The 25462-nt window shown below is 42.5% G+C and overlaps 1 protein-coding gene across 1 annotated transcript in view; it reads right to left on the reverse strand.

Moving 5' to 3' along the window:
• scn8aa (sodium channel, voltage gated, type VIII, alpha subunit a) overlaps positions 1 to 25462 on the reverse strand; it is a 37561-nt gene that overhangs the window by 6240 nt on the left and 5859 nt on the right. Inside the window, exons 3-23 of the mRNA XM_028410992.1 lie at positions 24140 to 24258; positions 23138 to 23227; positions 22579 to 22707; positions 21961 to 22052; positions 18611 to 18832; positions 18324 to 18387; positions 18015 to 18156; positions 17043 to 17249; positions 16670 to 16951; positions 15631 to 15912; positions 13940 to 14075; positions 13465 to 13703; positions 12270 to 12443; positions 11821 to 12177; positions 11265 to 11726; positions 10573 to 10690; positions 10198 to 10352; positions 9229 to 9402; positions 4882 to 5004; positions 496 to 780; positions 74 to 127 (exon numbers count right to left, since the gene is read on the reverse strand). Coding sequence (XP_028266793.1) covers positions 74 to 127; positions 496 to 780; positions 4882 to 5004; positions 9229 to 9402; positions 10198 to 10352; positions 10573 to 10690; positions 11265 to 11726; positions 11821 to 12177; positions 12270 to 12443; positions 13465 to 13703; positions 13940 to 14075; positions 15631 to 15912; positions 16670 to 16951; positions 17043 to 17249; positions 18015 to 18156; positions 18324 to 18387; positions 18611 to 18832; positions 21961 to 22052; positions 22579 to 22707; positions 23138 to 23227; positions 24140 to 24258 — 3906 coding nt within the window. The remainder of the gene's footprint in view (positions 1 to 73; positions 128 to 495; positions 781 to 4881; positions 5005 to 9228; positions 9403 to 10197; positions 10353 to 10572; positions 10691 to 11264; positions 11727 to 11820; positions 12178 to 12269; positions 12444 to 13464; positions 13704 to 13939; positions 14076 to 15630; positions 15913 to 16669; positions 16952 to 17042; positions 17250 to 18014; positions 18157 to 18323; positions 18388 to 18610; positions 18833 to 21960; positions 22053 to 22578; positions 22708 to 23137; positions 23228 to 24139; positions 24259 to 25462) is intronic.

Here is a 25462-nt window from a genome sequence, read left to right on the forward strand (position 1 = left end):
ACACAATGAGCATTTCTAGAGTCTGTAAGTAAGCAAAAACCAAAGCTGTTAAATACTAAAGTAATGGCTATACCTCTCTGGAATCCACTGCTGCATACATGATGTCCATCCAGCCTTTGAATGTGGCCTTTCAAAAGATACATATGAATAAATATATTTGTAAAAAAAACGAGAACATAACAAAAAAAATTGAAACAAGAGCAGTCCTCAAAAAATACTCAAACCCAAACTGATGCATGTCCTGTGGTACAGCTGTGCATGGAAAGAAACAACTGAATGAAGAAAAGGGCATGGAGACACACACTAGTGTAACCAATGAATGTGAACAGTCGTTAACGTTATAGTTCAGAGGAAGCAAAAGTAAATGTAGCTTGAAAGAACAGACCTTCGGGTGAAACACAGGGAAAAAAATGGGAAAAAGTGAAAGTGAAGAAACCAAGTAAGCTGGAAACATAAATGGAGTCACACGGAGGAAATCAGGAGCAGTGCTCTCACCACTTGCAGCAGGGCGAGGTAGCCAGCACCCACATTGTCAAAGTTGATCTTAACGTTCTTCCATCTGACCTCGGAAAAGTTCTGATGAATGAGCTCCTCGCATTGGGTCTTGTTGTTGACCACGTCGACGGGAAAGTATTCCTCTGATGTCTCATTGAAACAATAGTAGTACTTGCCCGCAAACAGATTGACCCCCATGATACTGAAAATCAGCCAAAAGATGAGGCAAACCAGCAACACATTCATAATGGAAGGGATGGCTCCCACCAAGGCGTTGACTACCACCTAGACCAGACCAGGGAAGACAGGACATGACAGTGTGAGAACCACAAAAACGAACATTGTGCATCCAACCCCCCCCCCCCGACGAGACACTCCATACTGTTATGGCAACACACTTGGTTCTTGCTATTGTTACAGCTGGTGTTGAAAGCAGCAGTTTAATTTTATTATGACTTCATGTGGATGAAAATAGGTGCTGCACACCACTGTGATGTGCACACAGAAATACAGGCAATTAATGGGAAGGGGCGCTGCATCGGTCCCAGTCTAATTAAAGCAGCACTGATGTGACTCTGAGATGCTCTTTGATCTGCTGAAGCATGTAGGGATACTCAAGCACACACACACGCTCCAACACAAACACGCACACATATATATAGTCTATATACATTACATGTTTATTGGACGTCTTCATGATTATATACGATTGTACTTCAGGGATGTGTCATTAACATGTGGTTATACTATTTTAGTGTTTGTATAGTTGTACATGTAACATTTTATACTACTATTTATAAATCTAGACACACTGAGACGTGCAAAACTTCCTTCCTGCTGTTTTTTAATACTTTCTCTCGAGATTTGACAAATGTAATAATCTCACAAAATAAATGTGTGGATCTTTTAAAACCTGGTGATGTCAGTAAAATGAGAATATCAAGTGTTTGCCATAGCATTAAGAAGTGTCTGCTCATACCACCCCAGCCTTACAAAGTCAATATTACTACTATAGCTAACTTGTTTCTATAAACAACATTACAGCAGTGAAAATTTTAAATATCCAGTAATTCCCACTAACACTCCCCAGAGGTCTAGGCCTGTCTACCCATCCTATCTGACTACCCTTTAGCTGTATCATTGCCAGTAATAAGCTCAGCACATAGTGAACCGCTCACTACCAGTGTTAGGCAGGCCGACCAGCAGCTCTCAGGCAGACAGCTGAGCATGCATGTCTTTGGCAGACTCGTTTTGTGGAGCCATATTCCCTCCTCATTACAAACAGACAGGGAGGAGCTCTAGAGCAGGATTCTCTCAGCGCGTACACGACCTTCACTAAATCATACATTTACCATGTGATGCAAACGCACACCGTTTAATTATTATGTCTAATGTGAAATGTTAAAAATCACATTAAAAGATGTGTTGACATATTTTGAGTGATGCCAATGCACTCACTGAGAGAATGACTCTTTGCTTCACCTGAGACATAATTTCACTTTCAAAAATTCAGTGTTTTAAAAAAATAATTAGGCCATGCTGTGTGGAAAGCATTCTCAGAAAGAGGGAAAATGGCTTTCAAAAATGCATAATGTGCATCAGCAGTTATAATACATGCGTGTTACATGGCATTGTGCAATCTCAAGATCCGCTCAAATCAATACATAAATAAATAGAGAAATGTGTGGATAGAGAGATATGTGGCTAAAGAGATCATGGCTGAAGCTTTGCTTGCTTGTGATGAGCCATTGTGATATTCACATGGATTGTATGGGTGTCTGACAATTTTTTTTTTTACAGCTCAATATGACTGAGTTCTGTGATGTTAGCCTAGGATCATCATACATCCGAATCCGGCATAATGACTAAAGCCTTAATGTCAGATTATTGTTGCTTTAATTTCTAAAAGGGGATTTACTGACACGGGTAAAATGGCTACAGATGTTGTCATTCCTGTACAATGCATTGCTCAAGAAATTGGAACTGAGATTATAAAGCAGCATTAAGAGAAAGAGAGAGCAAAGTACAAAGTCAGAACAGGCCATAATCACTGCATGTTAAGCAGTGCAATGAGTCCATTAAAGCTGCACCGCTCGCTTGGTGCTGTTGAGACGATTCGCACTGAAAGACTCAACCAGCAAGGATGCAAAGGTTCTCATGGATCTAATTCTTGAGAAGAATGAATCTCTCTCATATAGTGTCATCTCTCCATTCATGTACTTCCCTATTCATTTATTTATTGCTTTGACCTTAATTTCCATTTTAAGTTCAAACAAAATGGTAACTCAACTGATGAACATCGACATTAGAGTTAAAAACTGATACAGCAGGATCAAATTCCTCTGTTTGTTCCCTTTGCATTACTAGGCCACCTTTGCCACTCTTACCACTTAGAGGCATTGGTATTGGCATTGTTATATTCTATTTAAAGCAAACATGCCTTTAATTCCAACCCCAAAAATGACAACATCTTCTAACAGGTCAAAATTGCATCTGTAGAATTTCAGTGACACATGAATGAACACATCCATAAAGCCTATCCAGGGCCTAAAAACACTGATGTCTGCTCATTTGCAACGGCATCACATTTTAGTCACTGGATATCTAGTATGAATGAGAGTTCACCCTGAGTCAAATTTGATGATTAATAATCAATCTACCCTCTGAATGATTACACAGGCCTTCTTCTCCTGCTGGTCTGTCATTTTTGGGAATACTAAAGAAGGGGCGACACATGTCTGTCTAGGATTGAGAGTGCTGTCCAGGCGCTGTAGTGCTAGTCAACCTATGGGCCACACCCAGAACTCAAAAGAATAAGTGGGCCCATTGTTGCCTCCCAGCTTCACTTCCCGTGGGAGTGGAAGGCAACAGGAAGCCAGGGTCTGCTGTATGCGCTACAATATGTGGTGCCATGACATGACAGCAGAAATGCCTTGTGTGAAATGGCAGCCTAACATATTTGCTAAGCTTCTGCCTGCATTCCCTGAAGGAAAGCTTTGAAACTTATTATATGTGTTTAATTTGGACAATGTTGGGAAGAATTGACAAGGATCTGCCACCAGAATGGACTGATAGCAGATTTTGGTGGAACCCAAAGTGTTAACACTGGCAGAAGCTTAACAAATACTTTTCCTCCCAAAGCCACAACACTGAGTGTGTGGTTTCTGTCTCAGTCCCTGATGCAGAAAGATCCTGGACAAGCAGGAGAGTGTGTGGTGACCCTCCAGCAGTCCCGCCCAGCCGAACTGGGTCGAGGAGTGAAGTGAAAGGGAGAAAGGGGGTACGAGGAAAGAGGTGTGGGAGGAAGGGTGGGGTGGGGTGGGTGCTGCACAGTGCTGCACATGTGGGGCTGAGGAGTGGGTGGGGGAATAGTCGGAGGTGAAGAGGAGAAGCTCAAACTAGAAGACAAGGCAACCAGTCCAAGAACAGCAAGAGGTAAAGAAGTATGAGATCAATAGAGGAATAGAAAGAGAGAGAGAGAGACAGAAGGGACTACGGTGACAACAACCAGGTGCAACCTATCGCTACCACCAGTCACAGAGACAACCAATCAGATCTGTTTAAGGGACAGCTGAAGCAACCAGAGGCACTGTCGCAGCAGGTCTGTAAACCGCGCAGTAAAACTGAGACAGAATCCTCTGAGTGGTTGTTTGACAGCCGCCTTGCATGCAGAGATTTGGTGTGACTGGTTAGGCAGAGGTTTCGGCTTCCTGCAGCTCCCCGGTTCCTGCTGGTTGTTCTCGATGCCAGATGCATTGAGGGATGGTGTGGGCTGGGGGGAAGGAGGGGGGAGGTTATGGGAGCAGGGAGGGGGCATGTGGAGGAAAGGGAGGGGGGGGGGGTTCTCAATTGAAAGCAGTGGTTGAGAATCAGGCCAAATGAACAGCTAATTGTTGATTTGAATGCTCTATGAGATGGCATGTAAGTTTGGTTAGCTTTGACCAATTTGGCATTCACGTTGGCCAATCAAGAAGAAACAAAAGTAAAATGAGGTAACTTGTAGTTTATCACTGATGTGATGAGGCAGCTTTGTGAAAAATATTTCTGTTGGGTATTTTTTTAATCATCAAATCAATTTGTATTTAGATTGGTTTTGTTTAAGCAATTCAATTAAAATATGTTACTGTGCTGGCAATACAACTTTACTGTTACTTTACTCAGTCTCCCAGCTGCATCATGACTTATTATTTCGCTCTAACAAAGGCATGGTACAGGATTGCGCATGGAAAGGTGACTTTTAGCTTTCATTTCCTGGTTTGAAAAAAAAACAATCCCCCAATATTTTGGAGTTTTTTTTTGTCCTCTTTGTTTTTAGATCAGTTCTAGCATGCTTTAAACTGTTGAATGGGCATGCGGAAGGATCAGCTGCTTAGCTTTGGATCTTACCCTCATCCCTTCAAAACGTGACAAGGCTCTGAGGGGTCTCAAGGCCCTTAGTGTCCTGAGTGATTTAATGGGCCCTAGATCGGAGTAGCCCAGCGCATTAGCTACAAGGCTGACTATAGACACCTACACAAAAACAGAGAAGCAAAAGAGGTTCCAAACTGTTAGAGGTGAGAATATTCACTAAGGAAAAGAGGCGGCCCTGGTATAGGCGGAGAGTTGCTTGACATACACACATAAATCTATGCATGTATATGCATGTATAATATTGCATTTATACATGTATATACACTGAGAAAGAAGGTCAATGTTTAGTATAGTTTTTATGTGTGTAGTATTTTTAGTAGCAGGAGGCCATAGGGATTATTTGGCTGTTATTTTGGGGCAGTTGACAAGATGTAAAAAGTCCTTTGTACCTGCAAAGAAATTTGTGGTTGAGAGAGAGAGAGAGAGAGAGAGACATAAGACTCAAATAGAGGGTAAATTAGGCAGAAAAGAGTGCTACATGTTTTAGTAAAGTTACAAGCGAAGGGACTGGAAGAGCAGAGGAGGAGGATTTCGGGGAGGGAGGGAAGGAGAGAGGTTACCCTGTAGAAGCTGATAAAAACCCAACAGACTTGAGAGCCTTACCCTTGCCCCTCTAACATTGTCTCCATGTCGCTCTTGGGCTGAGGCATAAAATCCCATATAATTTAAGACAGACAAACTAACGGAACCTAAGAGAAAGAATACAAGTAAACATGTACAAGTGTGTCATTTTGCCAGTTTCTTTCTTAAACATCAAATCAATTTGGTCACACAGCATTAAAAAAGTCATATAGGAGAGCCACAGTCACATGAACCACACACAGGAAACAGGGATGGAGGTTAAGGGCACACCGGATATAGTTATTAGCACTGGATGGCACTGAAAGGACAAAAATACACAGAGTACAGTCCAGTTACACACAGTTAACAATAACAGCACACAACCTCAAAGAAACTGGTGCAGCCCCTCATCACATCCGACAGCAGCCGCCAACAGACCGCTGCAGCCAAAGAACACTACACATCCACTCACCTCAGCATATTAAACATGCACAACTCTTAACATGGTCATAAATCATCATTTAAACGAAGCTCTGGTTTTGTTAACTGAATTCCCAGCAGCTCCAGGCTGTACAGCTGATCTAAGCTGAACACACAGTGCATCGTTAACCAAGGAGGAAATGGACAACGGGGATTGTGGTCGATAAGAAGCACTAATGTTCTTTGAGGAGTGGTGAGAAGTGGAGGATTGACTTATCTTTGATGAAGTCATTTAAAGTGTCCTAAACAGCCATTACAGGCTCTCTGCAGCCCAGAGAGGCATTGTGAAGGAGGATTCTTTGGCTGATGCACATTATTTAAGATTCAACATGCAGCTGCAGGCAGCTCTTTCAGAATTGGCCTTAACTTTTCACCTAATAGAAATACACTCTTTTGAATTACTGAATGATCAGTGGCATTCTATGCTTTTTTGTCTTAGCTGAGATTTTCTTGGTCTGGACGCCTGAAGGAGTGAAGCAGGGGCAGTGCCAGTTCCTTACAAACAAGGAAAAATATCAACAGTAAACACATGTGAAAGCACCTCCAACCAGCCACCGACACCAACCGGTCAAACTCACCGCAAGAAGTACACAACATCCAAAGCTTACCAAAATCACGGAGGGAGGTTTGTTTCAGGCAAAATCTTCATTTTGACTGAGGCCATTTTCAACACAAACAGGAAATTAAAAGCATTTAAATGTGCGACAGCAGGACAGGTGTGCACTGTAAATGTTCGAGTATGAGGTCTAGGCTGTCCTGGACCGGCCTTCATTTAAATTTTGTGAACATATCTACTCACACAAACCTTTAATACTGTACAGTACAGTGACAGCAGCTACTCTAATGAGGAGACAGTAAAATAAAGATTTTGCCTTGATCTACACTACAGTGTTTGGGGTAATTGTCACCTTCAGCCTGACCCCTTGGAGAGCCCCCCACTTTGGGGTGCTTGGCCTCTGGCCCCCCTGCTGGGCCAGCTGTGTGGTAGCGGCCTCAACGTCCTCCTCACAGAGCACTGCAAGGCAAGGCCAATGACATCTGGGGCTGTGATCCCATGATGACGACAGCACAAACCAAACAGAAATAAAACAAACTAAAAACAAAGGGAAAAACACAACAAAACAATGATAAAACCTGAGTGAAAAAGAAAGATGAATGGAGCATGAATCCTCACACACCTCAGTATCACTGCACCCTGAGGACTGCCCTCTCTACTTACTTATCATTAACTAGCAAAATCAAAAAATTAAGAATATATGTCTTTACTCAATGCTTAACTGTCTGACACTGTATTCCTTTGCCCTGACATACAATAATAAAGATATAATAAAGCATAAAAAACATTTTTCTAAAGAAAATCAGGAAGACAAATCAAATCAAAACAAAACAATTACGGGGAAATGAGGAGGAACACACTCACACAGAAAGTCAGGCACATCCACACTCAGTGAGACACACAGGCCGGTCTAATGATGGTGCCCCCCCATACACACACTTTCTGAGTCCATGGCAAAGGTTCACCCCACAACACAGGACAGCAGTCAGGCCACGACACAGCCCAGACTCATCAAGCACAACTTTTTCTTGATGGGGAGTGCTAGTGAAGACCAAACTTACCGCCGGCCGCCTGTCACCCACCATCATTACATCTCAGCACAATATCACCACATTCCTGAGGTTACACTTCCAAGAGGGGATGAAGGGAGGACGGGGGAAAAAAGGGAGGAGGGGCATCACCCTTTGTAACCTGTTCACAGCCTGGGAAACAGCACCCTGCACTGCATGCGTGTGCACAGCTACAGAATCTGCACTCTGTGGTATGACAATAATACCTCTATATGTCAGCTGTATGTGAAATTAGAGCCCAACTGACATTACTGGCATCACTAGCCTATCACACAGATGATATACAGGGTGTGTAGTGCTGCACTGATTTATTATGTATGCATTACTGTGGTTTACTTACTGGCCAGCCTTCATATTTGCGCCATCTTTGAAAATCCAGTATCAGTCGGGCTTTAGAGGTAGACTATTGAATATTTATTGTTTTCAATCTTAAAAAATTCTATAAATGACTGAATGTCAAATGCATTTGTTAAAACTAAGAGTTCATTATTTGCAATTGTATGTACTCTGTGTTTGTGTGCTGCAGGGCATCTGAATCAGAGGAACTTATGGGTCAAAATGGCAACTTCTGGCCATTAACAGGAGTCCATTCACAGGTATTGGTTGAGGTGGACACTGCGGAGAGGTGGTTAGTTCAAGGAGAAAGTCAGAGGTCGGGGAACTTCTTACTCTATCCCATTAGGCTACTCACTGCAGCTGCTTTAGGCCTTGTGCATGATCCCCTTACTCCTTCTCCACATAAATCTCAGTGATGTCACAATCTAAGGTTACGTCTTATTAAACAAAAATGAAGATTAAATGGTGGCTAAGTGTGTAGCTGCCAGGGACCAGAGTAATGAATCCCCCTTTTTCTGGACTTTCAGTCTTGACTGACACAAGGAGCAGAGCAGTACACAGAGAGAGAGGACAAAGGCACGAATCGAACATCATACAGGTCAGAGACACAGGCAGAGACAGCTTTACTGAAACACATCCCATAGCTCTGAGCATGACTTGAATATGGGTGGTTATTAATATGATTATTAAAAGTATTTTTTAATTACATTTATTACCTAGCTCATTATAATATGAGCTGCTTAATAAAGCTGTGAGCTCATCTAATACTTAAACACTGGCAGAAATCTGCAAACACACAATTGTTTAATTAAGAGGCAGATATAAGTGCACATATTCAAGCATCTCAGAGTGAGTTAAAGATACAGACTGCTGCTCGATGGAGTTGTAAAAGGTGACAGAGACATGTGCACTTGATACAGACAGGCTGTGGTGTAGCCCTGTAAAACACTATCCTTACAGAGGGAATAATGAAGCCTCTGACTGTAAAAAACATGCCCTCTCACCTCATACAATTGCAGAGCAGTTATTCAAATGATAACCTGACATTTCAAACCTAACCACACCCAATAGGAGCAACACATATATACAGTAATAAACACATTATATGCTGCATCTTTATACAATATATAGTTTATATAAAGTGGTTCATAATCTAATAAATGGAGGAGGGATTATTATAGCTTTGAATTCAGAAAATAACCTTAGCTCTGCTGTTTAATAGAATGTAGGCGTGTTGCTGTTGGACCAGGGTGTGGTTCAGGACCAAATGATTATTCCATTCTACTACACACAACAATAGGAAACCAGAGTGAGACTTACATCCACAATGAAGAAGTCCAACCAACACCAGGCATTGGTGAAATACTTGACAAAACCGTAGGCCACCCACTTCAGCAACATCTCCAGGATAAAGATGTAGGTGAAAACCCTGTCAGCATACTCCAAAATGATTCGGATAGTCTTCCTCTGCTCGATGTACACGTCCTCAAAGGCCTGCAGAGAAACAGCAAACGTGCATCAGCACCGTCAAAGAAATATTACACGCCATGAGTTACGATTCTGCTAATGAAATTGTGTACAGCAGTCCTGCTGTGTTGATGGCTGATCACTAACAGAGATTTACGGGCAGGAAACAAATCTGCTCTGCATAAAATATTTCAGCTTTACAAGTCATACAGATTTGTCTTGGCTTTTACTTTGGTAGCATTTGACATTGCTTGAGAATAAGCAGCCCTCCCCGCATCCCCCACAAATGGCTTCCTTGTTTGATAAAAGCCCTAGTCCATTAATCACCGGAGGCCCCTGGCCCCTCTCTAATCCAGACTGAACCGGTGATCGACTTGTTTTACTTCCTCACCGCTGTAGACACCTTAGAGTCTATGAAGTACCTTTATTACTATATTTTTAAATGAATGCACTTTCATTCTAAATTTATCCAGTTTTGATGTCCAGTCAGTAAAATGTGTGCACCACCAAGTAACATCATGGTCAATAGCCAATGAAGCAGCTGAGCTGTTGGCCCAATGCATTTATGATGATGCGGCTTCACCTCCTGACCTCTACTGTGCTGACTCTGGTTCCTGTGAGCATGATATTTTGGCTTCTCTTTTGTTCAATGGGTGGAGGCGGAACCGTTTTATCCATCTCTTACACAGTCAATGATGGTGCTTCGGGGGTAAAATCATCTAATTTGATTAGCTCATTCAAATCTAATGCTTAAATGACACCTGGATGCTAAACAAACAACATAAATGATGCTATGCAAAATTCTAACACAGGCTTTCTTACCAGTGCACCGCTGCTGAGCAGAATCATAAAGATGATGAGTGTCTCAAACCAGTTGTGCTCCACAATCAGGTAGCAGGTTTTCCTCAGGAACCACCAGCTCTTGCCCCAGCCCATCGTGATGTCCACATCACAGCATTTATACTTGGCCACACAAGCTGAGGTCACACAGGACAATTGAGACATTAAGCATTTTCTTTCTACTTGCCCACTTTTGCATTTATTTATCAGTGTATTAGCATCAAACAGGCAGTCAGATAAATACGGTCTCTATGGTTGAGTGATCCTTCATAATGAAACTGCTGCTATATAATTTCCATTCAGCCCAGGGGGAGTCTCTGTGTTTTGGAGTGGAGGTAATGGGTGCAGTGGTCTCACCATCTGTCCAACATGGCTCTGGTTCCATGTATTCCTCCACCGTCTCCACCACCACCACCTCCTCCACGTCTGGCTTTATGTCTATGGTGCTGCCCTCTGATGAACTGGTGTCATCCAGCTGCAAAAGAACACACATTAATATACACAAATGTATGGACAAACTAGAGTCTGAAAAAAACTAGTTGAAATCCTAATGGCTTCTATGACCTGCAGGAAATGTACATTTTATGTTATTATGGACATCATAACAATCTTGAACAACACATATCACCCCCATGAACACTGAAATGGAATATCAAATGACAACTCTGAAAGTCTTCTAACACACATTTCACCAGAAGATATACATCAGCAGATATCCATTCATCACGCTGGCCGCTCTCTGTTGACTAATGGAGTCTGACTGTCTGAGCGGCCACACCCATGCTTTGACTGTCCTGAGAGAGACTGTGCAGGATTACAAAAATGATCTTAAAGGGTCAGTTCACCAAAAATCAAATGTTTATATATTTTAGTTTTGGTTGCTAGGTGTTTTTTGGTAGAAAATGGTTCCTTAAAAAGCTCACAGCAGGAGAATGAGAATGAGCTCTGAAATTGTGTGCATATTTGAATTTGATGCAAACTATTCCTTTAAGATTCAGCATGATTTCTATGACAAGAGGATAATATATGTGTCAACTCCTCTCACTGACCTCTTTGCTGTTCTCATTGTCAGACTCGCTGCTGAAGTCCTCTGTGTTGAGGTTCTCAAAGTCAGACTCTCCCACCGCTATGGGCACGCACACGGTCAGATTGGGGTTGTGGATGAACGACATGTGGTCCTCATCGATCATGTACTTGCCCACGCTACTGCCAATACCGCTGGTGGTGCCATTACCATTCTTGGCATAGTCCAGGTCTCGGTTGATGTCCACCCCGGTGTGATTAGCAATGCAGTTGAGCTTCTTGTCATACATATCATCCAAAGGCTTCTGCTCATCTTCCATTGGTGGTTTCCTCATAAGACTGGCCACCATTGCTTTTATCCAAGCAATGCCCTTCTTGATGCGCATGACAGAAATCTGCAGGTTGTTGGGCTCACCGTCGTCATCTGTCGCAGCTAAGTTGTCAGCACTGAATGAGCTCAGCAGCAAGGCAAGGAACAGGTTTAACACCTTGGAAGACATAAGAAACAATAGCCCAGATGTGGTGCGCTACTTTTTGATCTGTGACTACATTATACAGCTTATACTTAGCTTGGACACTCACCACCAGGTTACCAATGACCATGACCATCATGAAGACGATGAGGCACATGGCCTGGCCTGCCACCTCCATGCAGTCCCACATGGTCTCGATCCACTCTCCACACAGCACCCGAAAGACGATCAGGAAAGAGTGGAAGAAGTCATTCATGTGCCAGCGGGGCAGCTCGCAGTCAGCAGCGATCTTACACACACAGTCTTTGTAGCTCTTTCCAAACAGCTGCATGCCGACCACAGCAAAGATAAAGACGATGATGGCCAACACCAGAGTCAGGTTTCCCAAGGCTCCCACCGAGTTACCAATGATCTTGATCAGCATGTTGAGGGTGGGCCAGGATTTGGCTAGCTTAAACACCCTTAGCTGGAGAGGAAGTAGGTGATTCAGTCAGAGAATTATAACTTTACAAATATAATTAACGTACTGTACATGACTTTGATGAACAGAATATTTACCAAACGGAATGACCGCAGCACAGAGAGACCCTCGACATCTGCCAGAGCCAGCTCCACTAAACTCAGCGTGACAATGAATCCATCAAAACAGTTCCAGGCCTCCTGGAAGTAGTAGTATGGATCCATAGCCACAAGCTTGAAAAGCATCTCGCCTGCAAAGATCCCGGTGAACACCTGGAAAGTAGGAAAGGCGACAGTTTGAAAAAACTGATTCTGCTCATCGTGTTATCCGAGCTACAGATCAGAGATGTTAAAGATACATCATGTCAGGAGGACAACTATGCTAACTGCATATTAATGCATTTCACGGGTAAACCTAATTATTTAGAGAGGCAGCATGTTGAGGTAATGTTGGTGTATGTGAGTGAGTGTGCCAGCTGCTCTGTAGTCAGTACAGATAAAATGGCACCTTTGTGGTCTCCAATAAATTACGGAGGGTTATCCTCAATCATAGAGAGCACGTAATGAATAAATGCATAACGTAGGTATGTGTGAGCGTGTGCAAGATGATGACTCATAGTGCATCAAGGTGACCTAGAAAATTTCCACCTGTATCACCCATCTCCTAGTAAATTATTCGCGAGTGGAAATGGCAAATGACACACTTAAGTGCTGTTTGTAAATTAATAACTGCAGATTTACATACACACACAGAGCATGCACTTCCATACTGTGATAACGTGTAACGTATGTCTATTTCAGTTTGGGAGTGATATTCAAAGACTGAAAACATCATGGTGCCGGTGCTCAGATTTACTCACTTTCCTTAGAAAAAAAAATTAACAGTGAAATCGGCCAGGTTAAGTTATCTGAGCCGTGATTCAGGCACCATTTTAGAACAGCTCATCGATCAGGCTCGATGAAATATTAATGCAGACCTCCCACCAGTCAGCCAACCAGCAGAGAGGCAGGCTGGTCCCACTGAAGCAAACAGCAGATCCACTCAGCCAGAGGAGAAAAAGACAGGAGAGAGATGTAGAAAAAGACATAGAACACGTGTGTGCATGTGTATGAGAAATCCACGGATACAAGAAGGCAGCAGGGGGGTTGAGAAGTTTCTCCTTTTTTTGACTCAGAATAGGCAATGAAAGAGCTGCCAATTATGGTCCCAAAAATAACACCTCTCAATGAGCAGCTGAGGAGAAGCAGAGAGGGAAGTGAATCGGATAAAAATAAAAGAAAAATCTCCACTTACCAGATTGCCAACAGACAGCATGTCCTCAAAGTCGGGGGTCATGGGGTAGTGCTCCATGGCCATGAAGAGGGTGTTGAGGACGATACAGATGGTGATGGCCAAGTCCACAAAGGGGTCCATGACTATCAGGTTCATTATCTCCTTGATTTTAATCCATGTGGGGGAGCACTCCCAGATCAGGAATGTGTTAGAAAACTTATACCAGCATGGCGGACACTTGCGCTGAGACTCCTCCAGCTCTGAAGACATAGCGCGGATCATACATCAAAACCAAACATATTTGCGTGCTTGAGCATACTGCATGCAATGGTATAATATGATCGAAAAAATTGTATGCATTGTATGTATCTGGTACTGTTTGATATGCAAAGCAGATAAGCAGGAAATTCATGTCAAACTAATCAAACAATGAGAGCAGCCCTAGTTAAAGAATAATGAGAGAGCAGGTTAAATAGCTGGGTTAAAGTGGCAGTACCCTCCACTAGTGTGTTGGTAATGACGCTCATGACACTGTTGGCCCGCTCTTTCCGCCCAAAGGAGGTATTGAGCTGGTCCACAGACACCATCAGGGAGCCCGACAGCTTCTTCTTCACCTCAACCTCAGTAGTCGGCTGTCAGGAGGAGAGGAAGAATCAAGCACCCATGGAGAGGACATGAACACCATCCCACATCACCACCGGTGGCCGGCGGAGGGAAGTGCACAACAGCATTGGCAGGAAAAAAAGTAGTCGAGGATCAGATTTTTGGATTGGACGGGGGCAGGGCATGTTTCATTCTTTTCTATCTCAATGCTGGTTTCAAGGAAGATGTGTGTATGCTGTAAAAATGCATGCAGGTCTCAGCCAAAGTGGGAGCAGTGGTGTACGGCTACTTGACCTAGTTGTGTTTGAATGTAATTAGCTCATCCCAATTAGATAATAAATGGATTGTGAGATATTGTGCAAGGAGAACTGCTTCTGCATGAATGCATTTTCAGTCCTGTCATGCAATAATGAAGGCTTTGCTGCCATTGCAATATAATCATTCGGTTATTTTACAAAATGTCTCCCAAATCTGGCCATTTTAATGTTACTTGCAAATTGGTGCTAAAATATCTTCCTACTTTGAAACCATACAACTTATATTGCAACCATCAAGTCAAGAGCATTGTAAAGAGATCATATGGAGGCAGGTAGTTCAGATCCATCCAGTTGTCATGCATGAGCATGCTCCAAGTCAAAGAAGGAGAGGAAATTACAGACATAGCCATTTATCTACTCATCTACATCATGCTTGTTCTAATTTAGGGTTTCAATCTACCATGCTAACTAGAATGAGACACGACTAATCGACTAATGTTGACTAGGGAGAGTTTGGAAAACAGAGAAACGGAACAACAGACAAGGACAGCAGCCCTCCTTCGTTTCTTGAGGTACTCATTTATGAAGGCCTGATAGGATGTGTTTGTGTGTGTGTGTATATCTAGCTATTCTAAAATGGTTTGGGGAGCTGGGGGAGCAGATTAAAATGTGTGAGGCTCTACAGTGCTGGTCCCCTCTGTTTCCTCCGCCTCCTACTGCAGATCTACCCACACAGGCTAGCAGAGGATCTGGATGCCTAGAGGAAGACATCAACACACTGGAGCATGTTAACGCATCATTATATGCTGTCTGTTAACAAAAACTGTGTTTAATTACTAGGATGTGTGAAACAGAAACTTGAGGCCATCGCACATATGAAGATGTGTATTCACTGTATTCACCAATCTTTGATCTATGTGCCAAAATCTAATGAGCCATTGATAGAATGAATTATATGTGTGTTTGATTAATGTCAAGTGTGAGTGGGATCAAAACATTAACATTTATCATTCAATTCAAACAACAAAATTGCCTGAAAATAATTGACTGGCCCAGTTTCACTAACCTATGTATTACAGGGCTGACTATTAACTATAAAGGAGATTTCCATCCTGTGCCTACTGTTGGAGGGCAGCATACACTGCAGGGGCTGGGGGAGGGGAGGCGCGAGCGCTTAGCCAAGAGATACATACGGACTTGCAAAGATGACAGAGTAGAAGATAGAGAGCCAGAAAGAAACGTAACGGACGAGAGGGGGCCATGCCTAGATAGGTCTACTCATTGACTTCCTTACACTGTCGTCAGTAGCTGCCTTATCTATTTTCACCTCAGGCAGAAGGCGTCCACCGGGCCCAGGGCCGATCAGTGACACCACGCCGTTGCAATCCACCGTGCTGTTCCTCTTTCCGTGGAAACCACTGTAGCTGTTGCGCCGGTATGGGCTGAACAGGGAGCCACGGCGCTCCTCACACTCCTCCACCGTGCTGTGTTCATCATCTGCGAATTCATTCTCCGAGCCCACGTCCTTGCTGCGCCCCTTGAAACTGAAGATGCTGCTCTTGCTGTTGTGGCGGGACAGGAAGGGCGAGCCGGGTATACTCAGCAGGGACTGGAGAGAGGGGAGGAGGTACAAGAAAATGATGTTTGTGCGACCGATGCAGCCCAGGGTGTGAATTACAATTGATTGCACCATCAATTTTATGCTGTTTGTCATCAGTTTCATAGGTGCCGTCTCTCTGAGGAGGCACATACACTGGAGCAACTATGTGACTTCATAAACAAGAAGGAATTCCATAATTAGGTCAGTGATATCCTACACCATCAAGGTCACACACACACACACAGGACAAGGATAAAAAAAACAACAACTCAGCTCAGCATGAGTCACGATCCCGGCTGCAGTTAATAATGAACTCAGTATTTTTACAGCTGCAAACAAAAACATACATTCAGGTGCAGTCACACTGTTGACAACCTTTATAGATGAGTAATGAGTAATTTTCACTATAGTGTTAAATAAGTGTGCCTCTGTTCAATAATTCACTATCAGAACAATATAAGAACCAGAGGAGTCCAACATAGAAGCAGGACTGCTCCCTCTGAAACACACTGAATAATTCAACATGGTGACATGTGCTTCTATATCTCTGGCAACTATGTGCTCCTCTGCATGTGAGCACACTTTCTGAATCTGATATATTCCTCAGAGATAAAAGTATGCCTCTTCTAATTGTTGTGTCTCTTTGTGTTCACTGTGTTCTTAAATTGTCTGTACATTAATCTGACAGTACATGATTTTTGTAATATAATTAAAGTGGAGCTTTACATTTACAAAAGAACAACATTACAGGAATGCTTGTCCTCACCTGGTTCATAATGGAAGACTTTCGACCCAGGCGGTTATCAGGGAAACGGAAGCGGCTTCTTTTGCTGCCGTCGTCTGACTCAGACTTGACAAACTTCTCGCTGTCACCTTTCTCCTTCTCTTGTTCTTTCTGCCGCCACTTTTTCTTACGATTGCGCCGCTCTTTGGCACTCTTGGAGCTGAGCTTCGACATCTCAGAGGAACTGCAAGACAAACGCCCCCCTCCATCATCCTCTACTGCATCCTCTGACACTGTGCCTGCAGAGGTTGCCATGGCAGCAGTCTGCAGAGAAACAAGTATATAAAGAAAGTCAAAACAATAATACAATCTGAGTGTAGGAACGATTTTTCGCCTCCATCTTAAGAGAACTTGCTTGGGCTTCTTCCTGCTGCTTCTTGAGCTGCTCTAGCATGGCCTTGAATTCTTCCTCCTTCTGCTGGGCCTCCTCCATGGTGGCCTGGTTCTGCTCTTCATAGGCCATGGCTACCACAGCCAGGATCAGATTCACCAAGTAGAATGATCCCACAAAGATCACCAAGACAAAGAAGATCATGTAGGTCTTCCCCGCCGCCCTCAGGGTCTGTAGGAGGCAGTGCAGCAAAGAGAGGAGGTGAGGATGGAAACAGCAGACTCATGACATCTGATACACGACCACAACAACTCCAATCAAACTCAACCTCATCTCTTACAATGACTCATCAGAAATAAACACGGGCAACTGAAGGTGGGGGGGGGGGGGGGTGTAATGGAACAGACAGACGAGCCTAAGCATATCTGGATGAAAAACATGATGTCAGCAAAAATGTGACAGTAATGTCAAAAAATCACATCACAACCTTTACTTATATATTTAAACACATGTTTCTGCTCTACTAGCTCTACTATCATCTAATACAATAAACATAAACATAACCGCATTATGATCATATTAAATATAGAGAATACAACAGCAGTAAGAGCCTGCAGAAGATCGGAGCAAATATAGAGTGCTGGGAAGCTCCATCAGATCTCATCAGGTCTCAACTCTCTCACTGCCCATACTGTGTTCCTGAGCTGTTAATATTTCATGCTTCCTCCCTCCACTCGGACTCTGCACGTGAAGGCAGGACTGTCTCCACCATTTCAGAAAGGCTCAGTGTGCAGCAGTCTGATAGGCAGACAGGAAGCCACTGTTTACAGACGATACTGATTCAATATTATATCAAATTTTGTAAAATCAATAATTAAGTATTCTCTTTTTTTTTATAACATCTGTGAGTCCTCCCTACTTCTAGCCATGATTGTGTCATCTACAGAGAGGGGAGTGTGAGCAGATATGTGTTACATAGAGACACATCTGGTTTACCAGCATGTAAAGGTTTTCCCAGAAGTCCTGTGTCATGAGTCGGAAGAGAGCCAGGAAGGCCCAGCCGAAGCTGTCAAAGCTGGTGTAGCCGTAGTTTGGATTCCTCCCAGCTTTCATGCATGTGTAGCCCTCCGGGCAGCGGCTGAGGGGTGGAGAGACAAAGACAGAGGGAGAGAGAAAGAAGAGGGCATCCAGCCCGGAAGTGACTCAGCAGTATTTACTTTGAATGTAATCTGACTACAGGCAGATAAAACAGGCACAGCAGGTCGTGGTGGAGCAGAAGCATTTAGAGGAAGGCGGAGGACTTACCCAGAGTCAGAGCTGTTCCCACAGAGCAGAGCGTCCAACTGTCCAGGCAGGAAGTAGAAATTGGCTGAAGAAAAACAACACGAATGATTTGAGTCATTCTCTCACACATCCACAAACACATTCAGTCTAACTTCAGACTTTGTGTTGATTGCACTTTTATAAATCCATCGCATTTCAGACCGATTCCTTTTGTCTAACCAGTGCCAAAATGACATATTGCATATGGGTTGACTCATACTCCCAGACCTCTGCCAGGTCGTCACCGTCGAAGCCTGGCCTCTACTTACTATCGTTCATGATGTACTCATCCCAGTCAAAGCCCCTGCTGCCGTTGGCCAGGTAACTCTCAGTGGTGTTGATTGGCCAGATCACACACTTTTGGCGCAGGTTGCCCATGAAGAGCTGGAGACCAATCAGAGCAAAGACGCTCAAACAGAAGACGGTTAGGATCATCACGTCTGAGAGCTTCTTCACAGACTGGATCAGGGCGCCCACAATGGTCTTCAGGCCTGAATGTCAGCCACACGCACGCAAACACACACACAGACACACACACGTACACAAACCACGCAGGTGATGCAGGAGCTGCTAACGTCCCAGCTGTTCATCCTGGGGTGTTTACTAGAAATTAATCTTTTATTCTATCACTGGAAAAATATCCAGTATGTGTCTGAATTTCAGAGTTAAAATTAACCTGCCTTTGTATTGAGATAAATTGAAATATATTTTAATAAAATAATTAATAATTAATTATAAACATAAAGGAAAATTTGTAGAAGTAAGAATTTGCTTTGAAAGTAAATTAAAGATTAGGGGTAGTAATACATTTTGGAGAAAACTGACAGGTTAAATACATTAGATAGAACATTATTAGATAGAACTAGATACAACAAACAGGAAATACTGAAGAGCCTTCCCACTCTCTTTAGATTTATCCAGAAAATATGGTAACACAGATCCAATCCAATTGACCCTTTATGGGTAAAACATTTCCTGCCAATGATGGAGTGTAAAAGAGTGGGAAGGCTGTAGAAAGTGAGAGGAAATCCATAAGGAAGAGAGCACAGCAGCACAACAAGGGGCCATGAGAAGGACAGAGGCACAGGCAGGGGGGCTGGAAACCACATGCAGGTCATTTAAACTCCAAGGCTGAACAGGAGCAATTCAATGCCAGTGCCAGCGTGGGCACTTTCTTGAACTGTCTTGTATAAGGTGTCATTAGAAAAGCACTGACTCCCCATACCGCGACCCTGCAGTCTGACTCATTCACAGTTTCACTACAGACAAAATGGCTTTACCTTCTGAAACAGGCATCCTCTGGCAGCGTTCGCATGGGTCCACGAGGAACTCAAACATGGAAGCAGGATGACCCTTTGTCTGTTCAGTGTCTACAGGTACAGTGGGCTTAGCTTCTCTAAATTCAAAAAGCTCCACTAGCTTGGCAAATAAAGAGTTACTCTTAATTAAATCAAAATAAATTAGACAAGAAGATCCTATTGACAAAATTAAATTAGGAAAGAATATCAATTGTACAAAAAGCTGACGATAATTTGTCCAGAGATGTCCCCCTCCTCTGTACATTAAATATTGTCGCCTGCTCTGACTGATATTTATTATTATGTACTTTTCTGCACTTCATTGGTGAGATCATTAAAAAAAAAGTTTTGGGAAACACAGTCATTCATTTTGTGGTGGAACGTCAGATGGGAAGATGAGAACTTTCTACCTTTCATGTTATTTTAGCTTAGCTTAGCATAAAGCCTGTAAACAAGTGTAAAATGCTAGCCTGGTTAATTCTGGCTACCACACTTTTTTGTAAGGTTTTGACACAAACTAGGTATGATGTCTTGATTATTGATTTTTGAAGGTGCTGGTAGGTGGGACAACCCACCATGTATTCTGAATAATTTATAATCTAATAACATACTGACCTAAGTTTTCACAAACACCATATTTACCTCATCCTAATGCTAAAAATGATTTTGAAGAATTTGAAGAAAAATGACTTTGTTAAAGATATAGATATGTAATGTTTTTTTTGTAATGCTAAGAAACATATATATGAACAAATCGGCTGCAAAACTACAGCCGATGGAACATACTTCCTGTCACTTTAGTGATGAGTTTAGTACAAAAGCTGGAGGAACCTTGCTTGACTCTGTCTTGTGGTATTTCTAAAGCAAATCGTCATGCATGAACATCATGCCTCATTTGTAATGACATGATTTTTAAGCACTCCATTCTTCAAACTGTTAAAATAGTATAAAGAGGTTTAAACTGCAGTCTAAAGCTAAGCTAAGCTAACCAGTTGCTTGCTTATTCAGACACAAGAGTGATATCAATATTCTCATCTGTGAGCCACAAAACAAACAAGCGTGTTCCCCAAAGGGTTAAGCTATTTTTCTAAATACATTAACAGTAAATGTTTATTATAGTAAAGCTGTCTTGGGGCAGTCTTCTGAGTGTGACATCTGCACCACATTTTCTATCTGTGTGGTCGGTGTCACTCAAGAGGGTCAAAAGGTCATTCAACCATCCCATCTGCGTCCCCAACCTCTATGATGTGAACCCATTGTCTCTTTTTTCTGTGCGGTGTATCATTCAAGTCGAAGAGAAAGAAAAATCAATAATCAAACTATAAAAAAACAAAAGGGCAAATCAAACTTTCAATGCCATTTGTCAGCCAAGCTCTTAGTAGGCTAATATTATAAAAGCAAGTGACCGAAAGCATCATGCAGCATAAGAGATATGTTCACAAACTAGGCTTGGCAGTCTTCATAGACATAAATAATTGGTGTATTCTGTGGGATCTCTCTAAGACCTCAAACAACATGGAGCAGGTTTTGTTTCAGATTCCAGTATCAGGAATCTGCTGTTTCCAATTTGATCTCAAGTCTAACAAAAACATATTCTTTTGGGAAGGATTAACACATTTTTTTAGAAGCTATAATCTATTTTTAATCTGATAAACACCATATACAGTCACCTGATTTTTGTCAATACAGTAAGGATATGCTATCAACAAATTTATGTAGCTACTAAGAAGTGTTATTCCTAAAGCTCCTGAAAGAGTTAAAGCTATAAGACAGCTGCCTTGCCTCATAATGAGAGTGCTACTGGGGCAGAAGAGAGTGCAGACACTTTGGAGGGCCCTAGAGGAGACTGCAAAGCCTATCAAAAATGTATTAGTACCATTTTTGATAATTTTGGAGGAAAAATAAATCAAAAAAATGGTTGTCTCCAATTCTTTTGTTGTTGCTTAAATCATAATTGTAATCATAATAGTGAGTACAAAAGAAAGGGTGAGAGGATCAGCCTTAGTGTTTAAACTGAGTCTCACCTGGAATGACAGAGATTGTTTTCAATGCTCGGAGAACTCTGAATGTTCTCAGCGCAGATACATTGCCCAGGTCCACAAACTCTGTTATATATCTGAAATAGGGGAAGGATCACACACAGAACAAACACGATGACAAAAACCACACACGCCAAGAGCACAACACCACCGAACCAGGAGGATACGACGCCACTCACAGAGCCTGTCCACTGAGGAGAAGGGTGGAAGGAAAAAGGAAAGAAAGACACACACACCTAACACCGACCCCGCCCCACCGTCCCCCACCCCATCCTGTCTTACCTGGAATTACAGAAATAGTTTTCAATGCCCTCAACACCCTGAACGTGCGCAGAGCTGAGACATTGCCTAGGTTTACAAACTCTGTTATATACCTGCAGGATCAAACCACAGTTACAACAGCTTGTTATTTACACGCAGATATGTGGTAGAAAAAAAAGAGTAGCTGACACACAGACGGGCTGAGCGACCACAAACAAGGGAATGAGTTTCACGCGATACTGATCAGTTCAGGCTATTTGGTCACATGGAGGCAGCTATAAGATGACTTGTAGTAGAGGGGTGAGATGCTGGGCCTTAAATTGGATGTTACAGACTGCAGACGATTGAGAAAGAAAAGGTGAATAAGGAGAGTTAGATGATAGGAGGAAGATAAAGCAGATGAATGGGACTGAGGTGTGGGAGTTGTCAGGGAGGCCCCAGAGTGTCGGATGGAGACCTTCGATTCCCCAGAGAAGTCTCAGATCAATGGAGGAAAACACAGAAGATGGGTCATCAGACAGAAGGAAAGAGGTAAGAACAACAGAAAGACAATCCCTAACAACTTCCTGCGCCCGTCCCCTTAAACACAACTCTCATTTCATAATGCACTGTTTGCCTGATCACAAGAAAAATACTTACGCCATCGAAATGACCATGAAATCCAGCCAGTTCCATGGATCTCTTAGGAATGTAAACCCGTCTATACAGAATCCTCGTGCAGTGATTTTTACAAGAGACTCAAACGTATAAATTCCTGTGAATGTGTACCTGAAAGACAAAAGGCATTGACAGAATCAGTTCACCACAAGCTGGTTCAAAGCTCGCTCATTTCTAAGAGTCTGATTAGCTGTTAAAACAACCAGAAAACTGTTAGCATGGGTCACAAGATAAATTTAGAACGAAGAAGAAAGTCTGATAAAACACATCACATTTGTTGGGTAAGCGAACATGTAAACTGCACAAACTATCATGATGTTACATTTGAGCCACAGTTTCTGCTGGCAGTGAAACTTCCTATATAATCATATAAAAAGAAAAAGGTGATCCTTCATGGAGACAAAGGTCAACACAGGTATGTGAACTAGACATATATATTTTAACTAAAACATGCATTGGTAGCTCAGTGACTCCAATGTCAGGTAATTTATAGTAACAGATAAACTGTAGTTATGATATTTAGTATAAAAAATATACTTACTCTACTTGTTTTGACCACTCGGGAGGATCACTAAAGGTCATGAATATACAGTTGGTCAAAATAGTACACATAATGATCATGCTGAAAAGAGTGAGGAGGAGGTCAAGGAAGATACAAACACAAACATCACAGTATCATCAAAAAACAGTCATAAACAAAACTATAGTGCTGTTATGATGTTCTGTGTTGCTGGAGGCCTTAAGAGCCCACAGCATGCAAAGGGTTAATGTCATAAAATCTACTCAAAGCACTTGCCTGTGACCACAAAGGCCATTAATGCAACCATGAAATATTTAGATGGTGTTCAGTTGTGTATTTAGTGGAAATACGATGGCATGACCAAAACTGTAGTACACTTTAAAGCTTTCAGTGCAGAGAGGTCTGCACACAAAGGGGAGCTGGGAATGAGCTGCAGAGTTCAGTGATGACTGAGGCTTCATGGAGGGAACTCAGGTGAACGGTCAGGATTAAAGAAACACTGATAAAACTTGTTCTTTGAGTTTGATTTTTTTTTTAATTAATCTGATTTTGTCATTTTTGACTGACATTTCTCTCCCTGCATCATAACACACAGTTGCATTGTGGGTAATGCAGACTCATTCCTTTCTATTTCCATCCTTTCTTGGGTTACTCTGCTGTTCATTAAATTGTTTTTTTAACTCTCATTTACAATGATTTCTTGTATATTTTTAATAAAACTTTTTCCTTCCACCTTGAAAAAGAGGGGTACAACCTCCAGCTGCTTGAATGAGCTTTGGTGTACTGTAAAGGATGACTCATCATTGTGTGCTCGCCTGTCCCTTCAGTGATAAAATGGCTACTGCACGGCATCTCATACGTTCAAGTCGTCTAACTGTAACACACTGATCCTTTCCTGTGTCATCGGTCAGAGGAAACATCAATAACAGAAGGAGCAGAAAGACTGAACACATCATCATGAATAATGCATGTGAACAGGAAAGACTTTTGTCACTGCTGTTAAGACACCATTTCAAAGGATATGAATGTATCAAAATTTTAATAGCTATTCGCCTAACCAGATTAAGAGGACTTATGAAGTACAAGGCAGGTGTGGCACTAAAACGGAAGATTGTCTTCCCTTTATTTATCACTATAAATGTCTGTGGAGAGAACAGAGAGAGAGAGAGAGAGAGGAAGAGAGTATTAATCATTTAACAACCATAAGTATGCACATACTGATGATTACAACAACACTAATGTGTATTTCCTGCATGTAGATACAGTGTGTTGTTCATTTGAAACATGTTTGAAAACAGTGGGAAAAAGCTGGCAGGCTGTTTCTTATGTGTTACTCTTGTCCCGGTTTCTCAGCACTGTCCTGCACACACACACAGCAGCTTCAAGACCAAGAGGAGCTGGCGAGCCATTTTCTGTGGGTAACCTCATAATTGTTTAAATAAAACATGGCGATCTGCATGAAACTTTAATGAAACTGTGCATTTGCACAAGTGATATTGGCCCTTGTGCTTTTAACCAGGAAACCCTCTCTACACATTAAGCCCTGCAGAGCTACCGATGGCGGAGTCAGGAGGAAGAGAGGAAGGATGGGTGGGGAGAGGCACATGGTGGTGTCACATGACTGCATGTAATCTATGCAGAAATGAGGTGCTGTTACGTGAAAACACTTCAGAGGAAAACAATTCCTTTCACGCTGATATTAGTTTGAGTGAAATCAAGAGGCATCACAGATAAAGCCAGCACTTGTATAGATCATTTTTCTCTCTACTATTACAGGTGAGTGTTGACACTTCAGCAAAAACATTCCCTGTCAATGCTATGGTCAGATATGATGACACACTTGGAAACGTCCCAGTTGCTGGTAGCATGACATTTCTGTTAAATGCAACCATCAGGCACACATGCAGAGTACATTATGCATGACTGACACACACAAAATAATGAGGAGACACACACATTCAGAGACATGTGAACACATACCAGCATAAAAATGAGTAGCCAATATTCACACACACATACATGGCTGCTATGTATGTAGGGAGTTTTTTTGTGTGTGTAACGCATGACTAAACTACTGCAAAGCTACTGAAAATTTCATAATCCAGAGCTGAGCAAAGAGGAGAGCAGAGAGAGAGCGAGGAGGAAAGGCTGAAAAACATGGGAGATGGAGAGCAAGTGAAGCAGGCAGGCAGGCAGCAACTGTACCAGCAGCAGGCTGAGGAGAGGCAGGGCGGAGGGAGCTGGGCAGAAGACGGCTGAAGAGGAGGGGAGGGGGGATGGGCGGGAGACAGAAAGAGAGCGCGCGAGAGAGAGAGAGAGAGAGAGAGAGAGAGGTGGCTTCGACAC

Source organism: Parambassis ranga, chromosome 7, assembly GCF_900634625.1.
Source record: "Parambassis ranga chromosome 7, fParRan2.1, whole genome shotgun sequence".
Taxonomy (NCBI): Eukaryota; Metazoa; Chordata; class Actinopteri; family Ambassidae; genus Parambassis; species Parambassis ranga.